At 67.7% G+C, this 17869-nt stretch overlaps 1 protein-coding gene across 8 annotated transcripts; it reads left to right on the top strand.

The window, feature by feature from the left end:
- Window positions 1–677: 677 nt before the first annotated feature.
- PLXNB3 (plexin B3) lies at window positions 678–16502 on the top strand. Of its 8 annotated transcripts, none has more exons than XM_045067978.1 (36): window positions 678–799; window positions 2294–2376; window positions 3807–4854; window positions 5251–5430; window positions 6069–6197; window positions 6286–6386; window positions 6878–7007; window positions 7191–7347; window positions 7443–7551; window positions 7631–7745; window positions 7845–7970; window positions 8049–8165; window positions 8442–8535; window positions 8619–8788; window positions 8980–9131; window positions 9429–9534; window positions 10089–10219; window positions 10454–10630; window positions 10739–10934; window positions 11086–11325; window positions 11443–11604; window positions 11698–11849; window positions 12008–12108; window positions 12188–12426; window positions 12538–12716; window positions 12920–12986; window positions 13173–13500; window positions 13711–13814; window positions 13901–13994; window positions 14323–14501; window positions 14686–14846; window positions 15058–15205; window positions 15402–15466; window positions 15542–15617; window positions 15728–15802; window positions 16084–16502. In XM_045067978.1, the coding sequence occupies exons 3-36, from the start codon at window positions 3820–3822 to the stop codon at window positions 16186–16188; spliced, it is 5700 nt and encodes a 1899-aa protein (XP_044923913.1). In that variant the 5' UTR covers window positions 678–799; window positions 2294–2376; window positions 3807–3819; the 3' UTR covers window positions 16189–16502. The 8 variants fall into 8 exon arrangements, with proteins under 8 accessions (XP_044923913.1, XP_044923914.1, XP_044923915.1 ...); XM_045067979.1 differs by having other exon boundaries at window positions 679–799; window positions 2273–2376; window positions 12188–12411; XM_045067980.1 differs by having other exon boundaries at window positions 679–799; window positions 2273–2376; window positions 15728–15789.
- Window positions 16503–17869: the final 1367 nt, after the last annotated feature.

The raw sequence follows: 17869 nt of genomic DNA, 5'->3' as shown, positions 1-17869 counted from the left end.
CTGCCCAGTGCCCGCCTTGGTTCACGGTTCAGGGCCACACCACCTGGTGGTTAAGTGCAGGGGCCCTGCAGTCGACTCAGCCTGGCCACTAATAGGCCGTGCAACTTTGCGCAGGTTTCCCCCCACCTCCCGTGCCTCGGTGTCCCCACCTGTGAACTGGAGGAAATAACTGTACCCCCTCCGGGGTCATCAGAAGGAGTGAATGAGTTCACGTACACAAAACACTTAGACCAGCCCTGGTTGCCAGGAAGACATCAGTAGGAGCAGAACTGTGTGGTTCAAGGTCAGCTTAAATCTCACTTCCTCTGTGAAGCTCTCCCTGAGACTTGGCTCCCCTCCTTGGGGCGCCCCTATGTCCTCCCTCCACAGGTGGGCTCTTCTGGCCATGGAGCCTCATCTGTTGGCAAGCAGTTCTGCCCCTGAGGCCCCGGAGACTCTTGAATCAGGTGGCGGTGGGCTGCATCTCTCTGCCACCGAAAGGCACTTAGTGGAAGGCTAGGGAGCGCCCTGCTACCCTACCTGCCCAGCTGCGGGGTGCGACCCCGCTCTCACCTGTCCCAGCCAGGTGTGCCTGGCTGGCCCTGCGTCGTGCCCACCATGGCCGGCAGAGGGCAGCAGCGCCCTGCCCTGCACCGTCAGGCAAAGGGGCGGGCGGGGAGGGGCTGGGCTGCCCTGCAGGGCCCGCCAGGATAAGTCGGGTTGGGCGCGATTGCATTGTGGGGACGGAGGCTGGGGCTCTGCGGGGACGCACTTCTGGCACTGCCAGCTACTCTTCAGCCCCTGCCAGCGGCCCACCCAGGTAGGCAGGAGCTGGGGTCGGCGAGGGTGCGGGGTGCGAGGGCCGCTGGATCTTGGGGCGCTGCCTCGGGACGTGCTGGGACCTGGGAGAAGCCCAGGGTCTGCAGAGCCCACTTGCCCGACAGAGCAAAGGCCCTCAGGCACCAGTCCAAGCCCTGAGACCCCAGCTCCTGATGCCTTAGGGACATGCTCCCCCTTGAGGCTGTGGCCCTGGAGGTGGGAGGGAGGACCCCCCAGGCTTTTAACCCCAAATGGGAAAGCTGGCCGGGCTGGGGGCCAGGGGCCCGGCCCAGGGTAGGGAGGAGGCCCGCCTGGCTCCCCACCCCCACAGCCACCCAACCGGCCCAGCCAGGTGGCAGTGAGCCCCACGGCTGCCACCACCTCACCCTGGAGCCCAGAGCCTGATGCTGGAGCCTGCTACAGCCATGCACCATGGAGAAAGCACGACCCCAACCCGAGTGCACCTGCCCCAGCACCCCAGGCCAGGGCACCCTAGCTGTGCCTGCATCATGTGCAGATGGTGCCCTGGGGGGTGGGCAGGACAGCCAGCTGCCACTCGCCACTCGCCACTCCCTTCCCCATCCCCGTCAGCACCCCAGGCAGAGAGGGGAGCCTGAGGCCCATCCTGGGATGGTGTTTCCCCGGGGGGAGGGGGAAGGGAACAGATGGCAGCCAGTTGCCATGCCTCAGCCAAGCGCAGGGTTCCTGGGGGCCACGCCCCTCACCCCGTCCAGGGCCTCATCCAGCAGCATCCTCCGGAGCAGGGCCGTACCTGGCACGACTTTCTAAGTCCCCTGAGGCGGGACTGGATGGAGACAGGTCGCCTGCTCTCTGGCCAGTCATATTCCGGGCCAAGGATGTGGGATGGGGGGAAGAAGTTCTCCTGGACGGGCTGCCTTTGTCAGCGCCTCCCCGCCCCCAGCCTGGACAAAGGCAGGCATTGAGTGCCAGGACTGGCACTTCAACCGGGCACCAAGGCTACCAAGGCTGAAGCTGGCGTTGCAGGGGCTCAGCATCCTGACCTTCCCGGCGGGGGGGCCTCAGTGGCCTACCCTGTGCCCTTCACAGGGACGGGGGTGGGGGGAGGGACACAGAGAGGAGCCCGCTGGCTGGCACGGGTTGGGAGTGGGGTGGGGCTGGCTGTGTGGGTCTCATTTTTCTGGCTGGAAGAAACCATGTCCTTTGTCCCCAGGTCCCAGAGGGTGTCTCTCTGGGGGTGGGGAGAGGCAAATAGCCCCCTGGCCAGAAGAGCCTGGGTGGGGTTAAGAGCACCAGATAGTGAGTCCGGCCCCGGCCTGCGGACAGAGAGGACATTGTCGGGGTGGAGGCAGGGCTGCCTTGGCTCAGCCACCACGGACAAAGCTGCCAGCTGTGGGGGAGCCCAGCCACCCAGCCCTTGGCCCCCTGGCCTCCCTCCTCCCCCGGGGCCAAGCCTCAGCAGTCTCCCTCCCACTCTGGACAATGCCCCCCACAGCCGTCCTGTGCCTGTCACCAGTGCCCTGGGCCCGCTGAACGGAGAAGCGCCTCTCTTGGTGCCACACCTCCCAGGAGACCCCTCCATTGCTCCCCTCGGAGGTGGTAAGTGCCCGGGGCCCCTATCTGCACAGCCGCCCCTGGGAGGGGCCAGGCCAGGCCGGCCAGGCAGTCCCAGGGAATCTGGGGCCCCTGGTGCCGTGTACTTCTACCCCCTCAGCCACAACCCTCAGAAACTGCTGCCGATATCCCGGGTTGAGAGGAAATGCCCCCGTCCCCAAGCTGGGCCTGACCTTCCTGTCTGTGTTCCCAAGATAAGGGGCCTTGGGGCCTCCGTCTGGGCCTCCGTCAGGGCTCTGCCTCCAGCCTGCCAAGCTGCAGGGCCCTGAGTGACAGCGGGCCTAAGGCTAACCCGAGCTCTACTGAGGGCCTGGCTTTTGTCCCCTTCTCTGTGGTCCTGTACCCAGGGGCCCTGCCCGGTGTGGGGTGTCTTTCTGTGCTGGTCACCTCGGCAGCCAGCTGGGGCCCAAGGGTGCCGAGCAGGTGCCGCGGCTAATGGCTCCTGGCTGGGATGTGGCCCGCAGGGGCCCCGCTCAAGCCTTCTCAGGAGGTTTGGGGCCCCCACTTGGCCCTCTGCAGATACCTTTAGTCTGAGCTCTGAATGGCTCCACGTGGAGAGGCGGGGGTGCCCATGGCTTGCTCCCTCCCCCTGACCGTCCTCTCCTTAGTCAGGCTTCCCCCTCTGTTCTCTCCTGCCACCCCACCAACACCCTCAGGGGCTGGGGCCCAGGCTTGCCGCTCGCCCTGCACCTTGTGTTGCTTGTCCATGCCCCCCCCCATTGCCTCCCCCTGTCCCCACTCCGCTGGCCCTCAGGTCTCCCCCAGCCCCTGCTCTGACTGCCTCCCAGCCCTCTAGCCTACCGTTCTCTGGCTGCCTCAGTTTCTCCCTGGCTCTCTCTCCCTCCCCGGCACTCATTCTCCCTGCGGCGTTGGTTCCTCCTTACAGCTGGCCCTGCCTGCCCAGGGCAAGTTTTCTCTCCCTGCCCTTCATGTCCCTTGGGCTGTGGGTGTCCCCCTCCCCTTGTACGGTGGCCTTGCGCCTCTTCATGGTTGTCCTCGCCCTTGTCCTGCCCCCCCCCCGCCCCCTCGCCTGGGGGCTACCCACCTCTCTGTCTCCCCCCATCAGAGCCTCCCGCTTCTCCTCTGTGCTGTCTTCCTCCCCTGCCCTTTCCCGTCTCTGGCACTGCCCTTCTGTCCCTCGGAGTCCTTCTGTTCGTGTTCCCACGGCTCTTCAGGGTCTGCCCCGTCCAACAATCTAGACGTATGAAAAGGAGATGGAAGCAATTCTTTCCCTGGGCACCTGTGTGCCCCTCCCCCCATCCCTTGGACTCTCTCTCTCTGCTCCTTTTCGGTCTCCCTCGGTCTCTTTCTCCGTCCTCTCCCTTCCCTCCGGATCTGTTGCGCTTCCAGATCGTTCCCTCCCTCCCTCGGGCTCTCTCCACCCGCTCTTCCCTTGGCTCCGCTCTCCCCCGCAGGTGCCCGCCCGCGATGACTCCCCGGTGTCCCTTGGGGCCCCGCCTCCTGCAGGTGCTTCTGCTGTGCCTGCCGCTGCCGCCCCCGCCGCGGGCGCACCGCTTCTCGGCCCCCAACACCACGTTCAACCACCTGGCGCTGGCGCCGGGCCGCGGCACGCTCTACGTGGGCGCCGTGAACCGCCTCTTCCAGCTCAGCCCCGAGCTGCGGCTCCAGGCGGTGGCGGTCACCGGGCCGGTCTTCGACAGCCCCGACTGCGTGCCGTTCCGCGACCCGGCCGACTGCCCGCAGGCGCGGCTCACGGACAACACGAACCAGCTGCTGCTGGTGAGCGGCCGCGCGCAGGAGCTGGTGGCCTGCGGCCAGGCGCGCCAGGGCGTGTGCGAGAAGCGCGGCCTGGAGGACGTGGCGCGGGTGCTGTACCAGGCCGAGGACCCCGGCGACGGGCAGTTCGTGGCCGCCAACGCCCCGGGCGTCGCCACGGTGGGCCTGGTGGTGGCCGCGCCGGGCCGGGACCTCCTGCTGGTGGCCAGGGGCCTGGCGGGCAAGCTGGCGGGCGGGGTGCCGCCCCTGACCGTGCGCCAGCTGGCCGGGCCGCAGCCCTTCTCCAGCGAGGGCCTGGGCCGCCTCGTGGTGGGCGACTTCTCCGACTACAACAACAGCTACGTGGCGGCCTTCGCCGACGCCCGCTCGGCCTACTTCGTCTTCCGCCGCCGCGGGGCCCGGGCGCAGGCCGAGTACCGCTCGTACGTGGCCCGGGTCTGCCTGGGGGACGCCAACCTCTACTCCTACGTGGAGGTGCCCCTCGCCTGCCGGGGCCAGGGCCTCATCCAGGCCGCCTCCCTCACACCCAGCGCGCTGCTGGCGGCCTTCGCGGCGGGCCCTGGCGGGGCCCGGCCCGCGCTGTGTGCCTTCCCGCTGGCCGAGCTGGACGGCAGCATGGAGCGCGCGCGGCGCCTGTGCTACACGGCCGGCGGCCGGGGCCCCAGCGGCCTGGAGGAGGCCACCGTGGAGTACGGGGTCACGTCCCGCTGCGTCGCCCTGCCTGCGGTGAGTGCTCACCCCCGCTCACCCTGCGCTCGGCTCCTGCTGTCTCTCTCGGCCTCGTCCGGCCTGGCTTGCCTCTCTGTCCCCATCTCTCTGCACCATGTCTCCGCCCGAGGCAGGGACTGCTATCTGTTAGCCCGGGCTGCGGGGGGCTGGGCACTGCCGGCTGACAATCCTAGTCGGAGGATGTCAAGGCAGAGCCGGCTCTTAGCGGCTCTTTTAGTCTTTCTGTCTCTGCAGCGTCTGCTTGTTCTGCCATGAGGCTGGCGCCCTGACCAATCTGCCCTGCCCCCCGCAAGGCTCACCGGCCCTACCCTCTGGCCTGGGCTTGCTCTCTGCCCCGGGGAAGGTACCTCCTGCCTCTTGCCGGGACTGATCCTCCCCTCCCTGCCCATCCAGGACTCCCCAGAGTCATACCCCTGCGGTGATGAGCACACCCCTAGCCCCATCGCTGGCCGCCAGCCCCTGGAGGCCAAGCCCGTGCTGCAGCTCGAGCAGCCCATCAGCGCTGTGGCAGGCCTCCAGACAGACGGGCACACGATTGCCTTCCTGGGGGACACCCAGGGTCAGCTGCATAAGGTAAGGTAAGGGGCCTGCCCTGGTCCCAGACCCCAACACCAAGGCCTCTAGGCTGCTGGGCAGGGCCCACCCTTGCTGCTTTAACCGGGTATGGCCCGGCCCTGCGGCGGCTCGGGGAAGCCCCAGGTACCTTGACCTCTCAGGCTGTGTCGTGCCAGCTGGTCGAAAGGCCATGCCGCACATGGGTGGCTGGCCGGGTGCCACCTCCTGGGGCTCCTAGTTGCAGAACTTAGGAGGGCTGCCCGGGCTCCAGCCGATGGTGGGAGCCGACGGTCAAGTTGGGCAGGGATGCCACAGGGGGGGAGTGGACAGTGCCTGGTCCCAGAGCCAGTCTGGCCCCAGAAGCCTCTCCAAGGCCAAGCCTTGCCCCCTTCTGCCCTGCTTAGCTCCCTGCAGCTGCCCTCCTGCCCCGGCTCTGAGGTCCTTACCCAGAGAGGCTGGGTGACGGCAAATGGGGGAGGGGAGGGGAGACATGCGGGAGGCCTAGGGGCCTGCCCCACCCTCTGGGGCCCAGCCTGGCCTCCCTGGTATAGCAGGAAGGAGAGCTGGCCCTGTGGCACAGGAGGCTCCCCGGGAGCCCCAACCGAGAGCAGGGCACATGCCCCAACTCTTGAGAGCAGGCCTTGTCGTCCCTCCAGGTCTTTCTCAATGGCTCCCAAGGCCAAGTGTACCACTCCCAGCAAGTGGGGCCTCCGGGCTCAGCCATCAGCCCAGACCTGCTGGTGGACAGCAGTGGCCACCACCTGTATGTCCTGACAGCCCAGCAGGTGAGGCTTGTCCCTGGGGGTGAGGGTGGGGGGCACAGGAGGCCCGAGGCCCAGCGCCTACTACCTCTGCCCCTCGCTGCCCATCCAGGTGGACCGGGTGCCTGTGGCTGCCTGCCCCCAGTTCCCTGACTGCGCCAGCTGCTTGCAGGCTCGAGACCCGCTGTGCGGCTGGTGTGTCCTCCAAGGCAGGTGAGCACAGGCCCGGGTCCAGACTTGGGCCAACAGGTGGGGTATGAGGGGAGGGCGCCCCGGAAGCAGCCTCAGGCCTGCCCGGAGGCCAGCTCGGCTTCCAGAGATGGAGGTACAGGGCCACTGCCGCAGCCCCTCCGTCCTGCCCCACACGGCGCAAGCTGCTGTCTTCTCATTACCCGGCCCCACTTCCTGGTCAGGCCCCTGCCGCCTCTCCCAGGTGTTCCCATGCCACTTCTGCTCCAGGAGCCCCTTATGGCGACCCTCCCCTCCACAGCAGCGGCCCTCCTCTTACTCACGGTCCAGGCCAAAGCCCGCACTTCGGCCGCGAGGCCCTGTCTGCTTGGCCCCACCCTCACGAGCACTGACCCTTTCTGTCCCCCATACCCGGGTAACGTGCTCCAGCTGGGCCACCCTCCCGGCCCTCTCGCCACCCATTGCCTGGGGAGCCTGAGACCCACATGCCGACCCAATGGCCCCTGGCCCTACAGGTGTACCCCCAAGGGCCAGTGTGGGCGGGCAGCCCAGGCCAACCAGTGGCTGTGGAGCTACGAGGACGGCCACTGCCCGCACGTCCAGAGCTTGCTGCCAGCCCACCGCCCCCGCCAGGAGCAGGGCCAGGTGAGCTGCCACTGCTGCCCACCTGTGGGGGCCGCCCACACACTGCCCCCGTCGCCTTCCTCCTCTCCCGCTGCCTCTGCTCCTACCCCGCTGTGCCCGAGCTCCCTCTCCTTTGCTGACACCCACGACATCCGCCTACCGAGGAGCCTCTGCCTGCTCTGTTTTCCTTGACGTGTGTCCCAGGTCACCTTGTCTGTCCCCCGGCTGCCCACCCTGGCCATGGATGAATACTTCCATTGTGCCTTTGGGGACTATGACAGCTTGGCTCACGTGGAAGGGCCCCACGTAGCCTGCGTCACCCCTCCCGAAGACCAGCTGCCGCTGAACCCTCCAGGCAGAGGTGAGGAGCCCCTGGGGCCGGGGGCCAGGGGCCGGGGCAGGAGCTGGAGGGGCAGGAGCCCCGTGACCCGCCCTGCCACCACCGTCCCCTCCCAGACCACGTCACCTTGCCCCTGGCTCTGATGTTTGAGGATGTGGCCGTGGCTACCACCAACTTCTCCTTCTATGACTGCAGTGCCGTCCAGGCCTTAGAGGCGGCAGCCCCGTGAGTGCTGGGCCTGGCGGCTGGGGAGGGCTGGCAAGCCCACAGGGCACCCGGCCTGAGCATCCCCCTGCTCCTCCAGGTGCCGTGCTTGTGTGGGCAGCCTCTGGCGCTGCCACTGGTGCTCCCAGAGCAGCCGCTGTGTGTATGGGGAGCACTGCCCTGAGGGCGAGGACACCATCTACAGTGTCCAGGAGGTGGGTGGGCCCCGCCCCGCTGCCGCCGCGCACCCACCCCATGTGTGCCCTGCCCAGCCCCTTCTCCTGCCAAAGGGCTAAAGTGTCTCCTTTCCGCAGGTGGATGTCCCGGTGCGTGGCCCAGGGGCTTGTCCCCGGGTGGAGGGCCTGGCCGGTCCCCTCCTAGTGCCTGTGGGCTGGGAGAGCCGTTTGGCCCTGCGTGTGCGGAACCTTCAGCATTTCGGAGTGAGCGGGGGGTGCAGATAGGGAGGGCTGGTGGGGGGCGCTGACCGCGTCCAGGCTCCTGACAGTGCCCACTCCCAGAGCCCGCCTGCCTCCTACCACTGCTGGCTGGAGCTGCCCGGGGAACTTCGAAGGCTGCCGGCCTCTCTGGAGGAGATGGCGGGGGACGTGGGCCTCATCCACTGCCAGGCCCAGCAGGTGTGTGGCCGCCCAGCAGCCTCTCCTGCCCCTGGCTGCTCTCTGCGGCCCTCATGCCCCCACACCTATTGCCTCCCAGATTGTTCTTTGCCCTCCACATCTTGTCGCCCCTCACAAGGCAGGCTCTGTGCACCCCAGCCTCTGCCCTAGGCTTGCAGTCCGGTGGGAGACGTGGGCACTGAACTAGGGCACCCATTCCGGGAGGAGTGTCGGGAGGAGGCAGGGGTCAGGGTTGTCCGGAGTTGGGCTCGGCCTGACCCCACCCTCTGCCCATAGTTCCGCCCCTCCATGGCGCAGCGGGAGCTCCCGGTGCCCATCTATGTCACCCGGGGCGAGGGCCAACGGCTGGACAACGCCCACACTCTCCATGGTGAGCTTGGGGGCGGCAGGGGCGGGTAGGACTTGGTGTGGGGCAGGGGGCGGTGCCTCAGCGCCCTGCCTGACCTTCCTCAGTGACCCTGTACGACTGCGCCATGGACCACCCTGACTGCAGCCGCTGCCAGGCGGCCAGTGGGAGTCTGGGCTGCGTGTGGTGCAGCCACGGCCAGCCTTCCTGTCGCTATGGTCCTCTGTGCCCCCCTGGGGCCGTGGAGCTGCTGTGTCCCACTCCCAGCATTGACACAGTGAGCCCCCAGCCTCCTACCTCCTCCCCATCGGCCCCGCCCCTCCCCCTCCCACTGTACTAACCCCACCTGGGTCAGACCCACCTGCTCAGGCCCCCAGGCCCCGGCAGCTCAGTTCCGCCCCAGGCTGGCTGGTGGGGTACCCCCACGGCAGAGCAGATGTGGGTTCGGGCCACCCTTCCTTGCTGCAGGTCGAGCCCCTAACCGGGCCCCCCGAGGGCGGCTTGGCCCTCACCATCCAGGGCTCCAACCTGGGCCGGGACTTTGCTGAAGTACAAGATGCCGTGAAGGTGGCTGGCCGCCCCTGCAGCCCGGAGCCCTCTCTCTACCGCACCTCTGCCCGGTGAGCCATCCAAGCTGCCGGCAGCTGAGGGACGCCCTCCCGCCCGGGGAAGCCGTCACAGAGCGGCTACCCAGAGAAGGGGAGCTTGCAGCCAAGAAATGTGGGCCTGGGTCAGAAGCGCCAAGGGAAGATGGGCCGGGGGAAGGAAGTGGGGGCTGGCCGTGAGAGGAGGTGGCAGCGGGGTAGAGGGGGGAGTTCTGGGCGGTGGCTGGTGGGCGGGTGGCCCCCAGCTCCTGCTGAAGACGGGCCTGGTCCACGGGAGGAGCCCTGAGCAGCTCCCAGGCCTCCCTTCCCCAGGATTGTGTGTGTGACGGCTCCTGCCCCCAGTGGCACCACAGGGCCCATCCAAGTGGCCATTAAGAACCGGCCACCAGGCATCTCAACCCAGCATTTCACCTACCAGGTCAGCACCCACCCCAGAGTGGTTCCCACGCGGGACATAGGAGGGAGGGGGAGGAGGGAAACGAAGTGAGGATTTCAAAGTTGGCCCCAGGTAGCAGGAAGAGCTGGCACGTGTCCAGAAGGAAAACCAGGTGATCTGTCTGAGTGATCATCCCGGCCACCGAGTGGAGGACAGGCCACGGACACCAGTGGGGCAGTGGAAGCAGCCAGTGTGGCAGGCGGGTGGGACCGAGGGAGAACGGGGACACCTTGAGGCCGAAGCCGGGAAGTGCAGGGGGGCAGGGCAGAGCAGTGCCAGGAGTCCGGCAGCACCCCAAGTTGGCCATTGGATCTCAGGATTTAGAGTTCGGGGCGGGGGGGCTGGGAGGAGTAAGCTGTGGCAGAGGAAGAAGCCGTCCTGAGGGGCAGAGACGCGGTGAGGAGAGACAAGCCCCTCTCGAGGCTTCTGGGAGGAGGGTGCGGTCAGCCATGGCCCACGGGATAAAGCCCCTGCACCTTGGGGCCCGGAGCCTAAGGGAGCAAGTGTCCGGCCCCCCAGCCTGCTCTGTCCCTCAGGACCCCATCCTGCTGAGCCTGAGTCCCCAGTGGGGCCCCCAGGCGGGGGGTACCCAGCTCACTATCCACGGGCAGCACCTTCAGACAGGGGGCGACATCAGTGCCTTCGTGGGTGAACAGCCCTGTCCCATGTGAGTATCTCTCCTGTCAGCTGGGGTTATCCTTGGGGGCCTCATGACCCCCTTGTGTACATGGAGGCAGTGGGCTCAGGGCTCCCTAAGGCCCCCACCAAAGTCCAAGAGAAACGGCCACTGTGCCCTAATAGTCTCTGCCCTCACTGAGGGAGGCAACGTGGGTCTCTGGTTGGGTAGCCAGGCCTGGGCTAGAGCTCAAGATGCCAGAGCCGTTCGCCCCTGCCCCCGCAGCCAGGAGCCGGTGTGTCCTGAAGCCATCGTGTGCCACACCATGTCCCAGGCTAGCCCAGGAGAAGCTGTGGTTCGCGTGGTCTTCGGCCACGCCCAGCGCACGCTGCTGGCCAGCCCCTTCAAGTACACGGCCAACCCCCAGCTTGTGGGTGCCGAGCCGAGCGTCAGCTTCCGGGGGTGAGGACCGGGTTGGCGCTCCAGGCGGCCTCTGCTCCTTCCCCGGGGAGGTGGGGCTGGGCCGGGCTGCCTGCCACCCGTTTGGCTGCTGACTGCGACCCAACGCAGGGGCGGGCGGCTGATCCGCGTCAGGGGCACCGGCCTGGACGTGGTGCAGCAGCCCCTGCTGTCCGTGTGGCTGGAGGCGACAGCAGAGGTGCAGGCGCGGGGAGCCCGGCCCCCAGATCCCAGCCCGAGGAGGAGCTGCGGGGCCCCTGCCGCGGCCCCCCAGGCTTGTATCCCGCTCGAGGGGGGCTTGCTGCAGGTGAGCACCCCACCGGCAGGCAGCGGGGCCGGTCGCGCCTGGGGGGCGGGGGCGCGGGGTGCAGATGGGGGGCCATTTTGCCCCCCCCCCCGGGAGCGAGCGAGGAAGCCCCAGCTCACCCCTCCTCATCCCGGGTCCCGCTGCCTCGCAGTGCTCCACGGTCTGTTCCGTCAACTCGTCCAGCCTCCTGGTGTGCCACAGCCCCGCCGTGCCAGACGGGGCGCGCCTGCGGCGGGTCTTCTTCGCCCTGGACAATGTGCACATAGACTTCGCCAGAGCCAGCGGGGGCCAGGACTTCCTGTACCAGCCCAACCCCCGTCTAGCCCCCCTCAGCCGCGAGGAGCCCGCCCGCCCCTATCGTGTCAAGCCGGGCAACGTCCTGGATGTGGAGGTGAGCGCTTCTACGGGCCGCCTCTGCGTGGGGACCACGGGCAGGGGCCGCACCCCCCCCACCCCCCCACTCCCCCCGCCCCCCCACCCCCGCTCAGGCCCCTGCTTTCTGTCCCAGGGCCAGGGCCTCAACCTGGGCATCAGCAAGGAGGAAGTGCGCGTGCGCATCGGTGACGGCGAGTGCCTGGTGAAGACACTCACACTCACCCACCTGTACTGTGAGCCGCCGCCCCGGGCCCCGCAGCCCACCAACGGCTCGGGGACCCTGCCGCAGTTCGTGGTGAGGGGGGGGCTCCGGGCACAGAGGTGGCTGGGCACTAGAGCCCCAGAGCCCCCCCCCCCACTCAGGAGCCCTGCCCACCCCCCGCCCCAGGTTCAGATGGGCAACGTGCGCCTGGCCCTGGGCCCTGTCCAGTACGAGACCGAGCCCGCCCTGTCTGCCTTCCCTATAGAGGCCCAGGTGGGCCTGGGCATGGGCGCTGCCGTGCTCATCGCCGCCGTCCTGCTGCTCAGCCTCATGTACAGGTGAGAGGCCCCTCCCCGTCATGCCTGTGCCCACCAGCCTCCTCACTTTCAGAAAGGTGCACCAAGGCCGGCCTCCATGCCCCAGCCACCCTGGCTTGGTGGCCTCGGGCTCCCTGCCGGCTTGGGCCTGTGGCTAACACCTGATCCCTGGGCCGCAGGCACAAGAGCAAGCAGGCCCTGCGGGACTATCAGAAGGTTCTGGTGCAGCTGGAGAACCTAGAGATCGGTGTGGGCGACCAGTGCCGCAAGGAGTTCACAGGTGGGGAGAGGGCAACAGGGAGGGGGACAGAGGACCCACCTGGGCCTGAGCCCACACATCAGTGTCTCCTGGTCCGCAGACCTGATGACCGAGATGACTGACCTCAGCAGCGACCTGGAGGCCAGTGGGATCCCCTTCCTGGACTACCACACCTATGCCGAGCGCGTCTTCTTCCCAGGGCATGGCAGCTGCCCATTGCAGCCTGCCCGCGAGGGGCCTGGGGAAGACGCCCGCCGTGTCCCTGTGCGCCAGGGCCTCACGCAGCTCTCCAACCTGCTCAACAGCAAGCTCTTCCTCCTCACAGTGAGGGCTGTGCGGGCGGGCGGGGGGCCTGGAGGGGTGCAGGCCGGGCCGTGCGGTGGGGCTGGGTGGGCACCAAGGCAGGGCGCTGCGTGGGGCGCCCCTGAGTGCCCGCGCCCTGCCCCCCAGCTCATCCGCACCCTGGAGGGGCAGCCTGGCTTCTCCCAGCGGGACCGCTGCCACGTGGCCTCCTTGCTGTCCCTGGCGTTGCACGGGAAGCTGGAGTACCTGACCGACATCCTGCGGACACTGCTCAGTGACCTGGCCGCCCACTACGTGCAGAGGAACCCCAAGCTCATGCTGCGCAGGTTGGCGTGCCCTGCCATGCACTCCAGAAGCGGGGTGGGGGGGTCTCCCCACGGAGCAGGGGTGGGTGGGGCGGGTGGGAGGGAGGTAGACGGGCCTCCTTACCATGAACAGGGGGCACAAAGGGCTGACAGGTGGGAAAGCTCAGCCCAGGGGCGGGGGCCCTGCAGCACCCGCTCTCTCACCTGGGGCCCACTCCCGTCAGGACGGAGACCATGGTGGAAAAGCTGCTGACCAACTGGCTGTCCATCTGCCTCTACGCCTTCCTGAAGGTGGGGGTCAGCCCAGCTGACGCCTTCTCCCCTCAATTCCTTTCACAGCTGCCACCTGTAGTCCCACTAACCTGGGCCCCCTGTCCCCCCAGGGGCCCTGGGGTGTGAGCCCTCCGGGAGGGCTGGGTGTGAGGCTGGGCCGGCCGTCCTCCCTGCGAGCAGCCTGTCCCGTCGTGCCCGCTGCAGGAGGTGGCCGGGGAGCCGCTGTACCTGCTCCTGCGGGCCATACAGTACCAGGTGGACAAGGGCCCTGTGGACGCCGTGACGGGCAAGGCCAAAAGGACCCTGAACGACAGCCGCCTGCTTCGGGAGGACGTGGACTTCCGGCCCCTGACGCTGATGGTGTTGGTGGGCCCCGGGGCCAGCGGGGCAGCAGGGAGCAGCGCCACGCAGCGCGTGCCCGCGCGGGTTCTCGACACAGACACCATCACCCAGGTCAAAGAGAAGGTGCTGGACCAAGTCTACAAGGGCACCCCCTTCTCTCAGAGGCCCTCAGTGCACGTCCTAGATCTCGGTGAGAGAACCTACCCGCCCATCCCTGCCTGGGGCTGTCCCCACCTGCAGGTGCTCAGCCCTGCACTGCCCCGGCAGGGAGGGGGAGGGAGGCTGGGGGTAGGGGTGGTTGGGGAAAGAGGGGAGCTTGGGCCCTGTCACCCTGAATGCACCACCAGTGCAGCCTCGGGGCACAGGCTGAAGGCTCACTGGCTTCCCCGGGCGCCCCCAGAGTGGCGCTCGGGCCTTGCTGGCCACCTAACCCTGTCCGATGAGGACCTGACCTCGGTGACCCAGAACCGCTGGAAGAGACTTAACACCCTGCAGCACTACAAGGTGCCGGGCGGCCGGGGGCTGGGGGGTTGCCCCCGCCTCCGCATCAGCCAGGGAAGGAGCCCAGCCTCCGCTCGCCTTCCCTCCAGGTCCCGGACGGAGCCACCGTGGGGCTCATCCCCCAGCTGCACAACGGACGTGCCGTCTCCCAGAGCCTGGCCCAGAGCTGCCCCTTGGGGGAGAGTGAGTCTTATGGCCCCAGGGCTCAAAGCAGGCAGGTGGGAGTCCCAGTCCTGCTGTCCACCTTGCCTGGGTGTCCCCCACATCTTGCCAGGGGGCGAGCACAACCTCTAGGCTAGGCCAGGGACCTGAGGCGGACGAGGGCAGCAGCTTGACCTGGTTGGGGAGCTCTGGGACCCCGGGGTGTTGAGCTGAGCTCTTTCGCCCCTGCTTTCCACGTCTCCCGCTGCCCTGCCTCGCCCGGCTAGGTGAGCGGGTTGGGCGTCCCCAGCCAGTGGTGTGGGACAGGGGACAGGGGCTGAGGACTGAGGCCAGACTTCTGGGCCCTCAGACGTTCCCATGCTAGAGGACGGTGAGGAGGGTGGGGTCCGCCTCTGGCACCTGGTGAAAGCCGCCGAGGAGCCAGAAGGAGCTAAGGCGCGGCGAGGCAGCCTGCGGGAGCGGGACCGGGAGCGGGCGCGGGCCAAGGCGATCCCGGAGATCTACCTCACCCGCCTGCTGTCCATGAAGGTTGGTGTGGCTGGGGAGCTGCGCTGCAGGGGAGCCCCCTGGTTGGGAGGGCCCGTGGGGATGGGGGCTGGGACTGAGCTGGGGGGAGGGTGTGGTCCTGAGAGCTAGTGTGGTAGCCTGAGTCCCCGGGGAAGCGTGGCCCTGGCCCACACCGGGCTCCCACAGCGCGCACCCTGCCTTCCAGGGCACGCTGCAGAAGTTCGTGGATGACACCTTCCAGGCCATCCTCAGCGTGAACAGGCCCGTGCCCATCGCCGTGAAGTACCTGTTCGACCTCCTGGACGAGCTGGCGGGCAAGCACGGCATCGAGGACCCGGAGACCCTGCACATCTGGAAGACCAACAGGTACCAGCGCGCGCGTGCGCGGAGCTCGAAGGACAGGCGGAGCCCGGGAGGGTAAGGCCGGCCGCGCTGGGGGCGGGGCCACAGGTCCAGGACGGGAGCCCAAGCTTGGTGGCATCCGCCCTGCGTTTCTGACATGGACATGTCAGACAGCCCCCCGCGGGACTCGGGTTCGGCACGGCCAATGATGCGCGCGGCGGGCCTGTGTCCCCAGCCTGCTGCTGCGGTTCTGGGTGAACGCCCTGAAGAAGCCACAGCTCATCTTCGACGTGCGGGTGTCGGACAACGTGGACGCCGTCCTCGCCGTCATCGCCCAGACCTTCATCGACTCGTGCACCGTCTCCGAGCATAAAGTGGGCAGGGTAAGCGCAGAGCTGGCATCGGCAGCCCGAGGCCCAAGGAGGAAGGGCTCAGGGAGGAAGCCACAGATCTCTCCACAGAACTCCCCGAGCCGGGCTGGGGAGGTGGGCGGGCCGCGGGGCACTGGCGGTGCGGTCAGGGGGGCAGGGCCGGAGCTCCCCGCGCCTCCCCGCTCAGGCCCACTCCTACCCGGAGCAGGATTCCCCGGTGAACAAACTGCTCTATGCCCGCGAGATCCCTCGCTACAAGCAGATGGTGGAGAGGTGAGTGTTGGGACGGCGGGGCTGGGGGGCGGGGCTTCCCGCCTTGCCCGCCCCTAACCGGGTCTCCGCCGCCAGATACTACTCCGACATCCGCCAGAGCTCGGCCGCGAGCTATCAGGAGATGAACTCGGCGCTGGCTGAGCTCTCCGGCGTAAGGCATAGCCCAGGGGGCACAGCCCTCCGCCTCGCGGTGCGCGCGGGGGTGGGGGTGGGCTTTAAGGTCCGGGGCTGAGCCTCACCCCTCCAATGTGCGGTCCCCAGAACTACGCCTCTGCTACCCACTGCCTGGAGGCTCTGCAGGAACTGTACAAGCACATCCACAGGTATTATGACCAGGTGAGGCCCGGCGGCCGGGAGGGGGAGGGGACGCCCCATGAGCCCGGAGGGAGGCCCCGGAATCTCCCTGGGGCTGGAAGGAGGTGTCTAGGCCCCTGTGGGCAGAAGAGGTGGGGGAAGAGCTGCGGCCTCCGTCCAGATGCGGGGGGCGGGGGGGGGCGGGGCTGGGTCGGCCCCAGCGATCCCTAAGCCACTGCTGAGATGGTCCAGGGCTGCCCAGCCCTGGGCTACAGGCTGAGGGCAGAGGTCTCAGACAGGGCGCCCTTCTGTGCCCTGGGCAGATCATCAGTGCCCTGGAGGAGGACCCCGTGGCTCAGAAGATGCAGCTGGCCTGCCGCCTGCAGCAGGTCGCTGCCCTGGTGGAGAACAAGGTGACTGACCTGTGAACACCGAACCGCACGGACACCTGAGGCCCAGCAGCCCCAGCAGGAGCAAGCAGGAGCCCCCAGCGCAGTGCCTGAGGACCCCCAGTGGGAGCCGGCAGCTGAGGAGGGGCTGAGGAGAGCGGCTGGGGCGCTGCCCGCCAGGGGTCTCCCTGAGGTCTCCCCCTCCATCTGCGCCTCACCCCGCATTGCCCCGCCCGGACTACTTTCTGATTTATAGTAACCTTCACCTCTTCCCCCCACCTCCCCACTGTATTTATTTGCTTGCTAGAGAATCACATCTGGAAATAAAATAGAAATACATCTTTTTAGAAAAAGCCCAGTGCCCAGCCCCTGCCTTTGCCTGCGCAGTGCTCCCTTGCTTGGCCTTCCCCTCCGCCCCAGGGCTACGACTTGTGCCTGAGGAAGAGGAGTCATCCGGCGCTCCCAGGCCTTGCTCTCCCCTCTCCCCTCTCCTCCCCTGGCCCACCCCCTCCATGTATGCCCACCCCACCCGACCAGTTCTTTCCTGGCCCAGGGCTGACAGAACCAAGCATCTCCTACCTTGGGCTAAACACAATCACTGCCAAGGCCCCTCTGCTTCTGACTCCCTGACAGTCCCCAGCTGGCCTCCTGCCTCCACACTGTGTCCTCCGTTCCCTCCTGGCCACAGCCAGAGCGCTCTTTCTAAAGAGAAAAGTGCCCCTCAGCCTTCATGGGTCTCTCTCACACCAGTGCCGATGGGCGCTGGGTAGGACCCGCAGCTGCCCAAGGCCTCCCCATCTCTCCCCCAACCCCAGCCACTCTGTGGCCCAAGAGGTCTCCGGTCCATCAGGCTATAGGCCTTGCACCAGCCACGCCCTGCGCCACCCCAGAAGCTCACCCCCCTTTCTGGAGAGCCGAGTCTTCCTGGCCCCATGTTAGAGCCGTGGGCTTGTTGGGTCGCCGAGGACAGGCCCAGGGTGCATGGTTCCCTGTGCCTCCCACAAGGAGGTGGAAGGGAGGCCGCACGGTGTCAGCGCTAGGGTCCTGAGCGGGCAGGTTCCCAGGCTTTGACACTGTTCAGGCACCTCTGCTGGGAGGGACCAGCTGCCTTCAGCTCATGTCCCTGACTCATTCATCCAGAATCCCCAGTGACAGCACGTTCAGGGAGAAGACAGGGACCTGCCTGTCTAATGGGTCAATGACCATGGGGCAGGGAATGGGGTACCCATGGGAATGGGAAGAGTCACCTCTGGAAAGGGTACCACAAGGGCCAAGCAAGAAGCCAGATACTGTTCCAAAAGTGTCACTGGTGCTGTAGGGCATATGCAGGGCGGGCCGAGGAGGGCTCCACCTGAGGACCAGGTTTTCCACTGCCCCCTCAGCTGACTCCAGCTCTGGAGTGGTGAGGACTCGTCCTGGGAAGCACGTTGCTGACACGTCCCCACTCAGTAGGCCTCCTCTGCCACCCCTGGGCCACAGGGGCTTAGCCTAGGGCCTGGGTTGCTACATCCTCGAGTTGGTGTCCCCCTTGGTGGGGGGGGGGGCTGAGCACGGAGCGGTTGTACTCATCCCCACCACGGCCCCCTAGGCCAGCCCCGGGGCGGAGGCGGCTGGGGGGCGGCTGGGAGGCGGCTGGTCCTGGGGGACAGGTTGTCCCGGGCCATGGTGGCCGCACCATGGTGGCCGCACCGTCTCCTCCCCGCCACATACCTTGCCCACA

Source organism: Mustela putorius, unplaced genomic scaffold, assembly GCF_011764305.1.
Source record: "Mustela putorius furo isolate JIRA1106 unplaced genomic scaffold, ASM1176430v1.1 tig00003899_pilon_pilon_pilon, whole genome shotgun sequence".
NCBI lineage: Eukaryota > Metazoa > Chordata > Mammalia > Carnivora > Mustelidae > Mustela > Mustela putorius.
Note: the sequence above shows the minus strand (reverse complement) of the source record. Positions and strands in the feature narration are given on the sequence as shown.

Coding starts and splice junctions, on each gene's coding strand:
- PLXNB3 (XM_045067978.1), top strand. CDS start 3,820: ATGACTCCCCGGTGTCCCTTGGGGCCCCGCCTCCTGCAGGTGCTTCTG. Junction 8,789..8,979: donor CCACTCCCAGCATTGACACA/GTGAGCCCCCAG, acceptor TCCTTGCTGCAG/GTCGAGCCCCTAACCGGGCC. Junction 11,326..11,442: donor GCAACGTCCTGGATGTGGAG/GTGAGCGCTTCT, acceptor TTTCTGTCCCAG/GGCCAGGGCCTCAACCTGGG.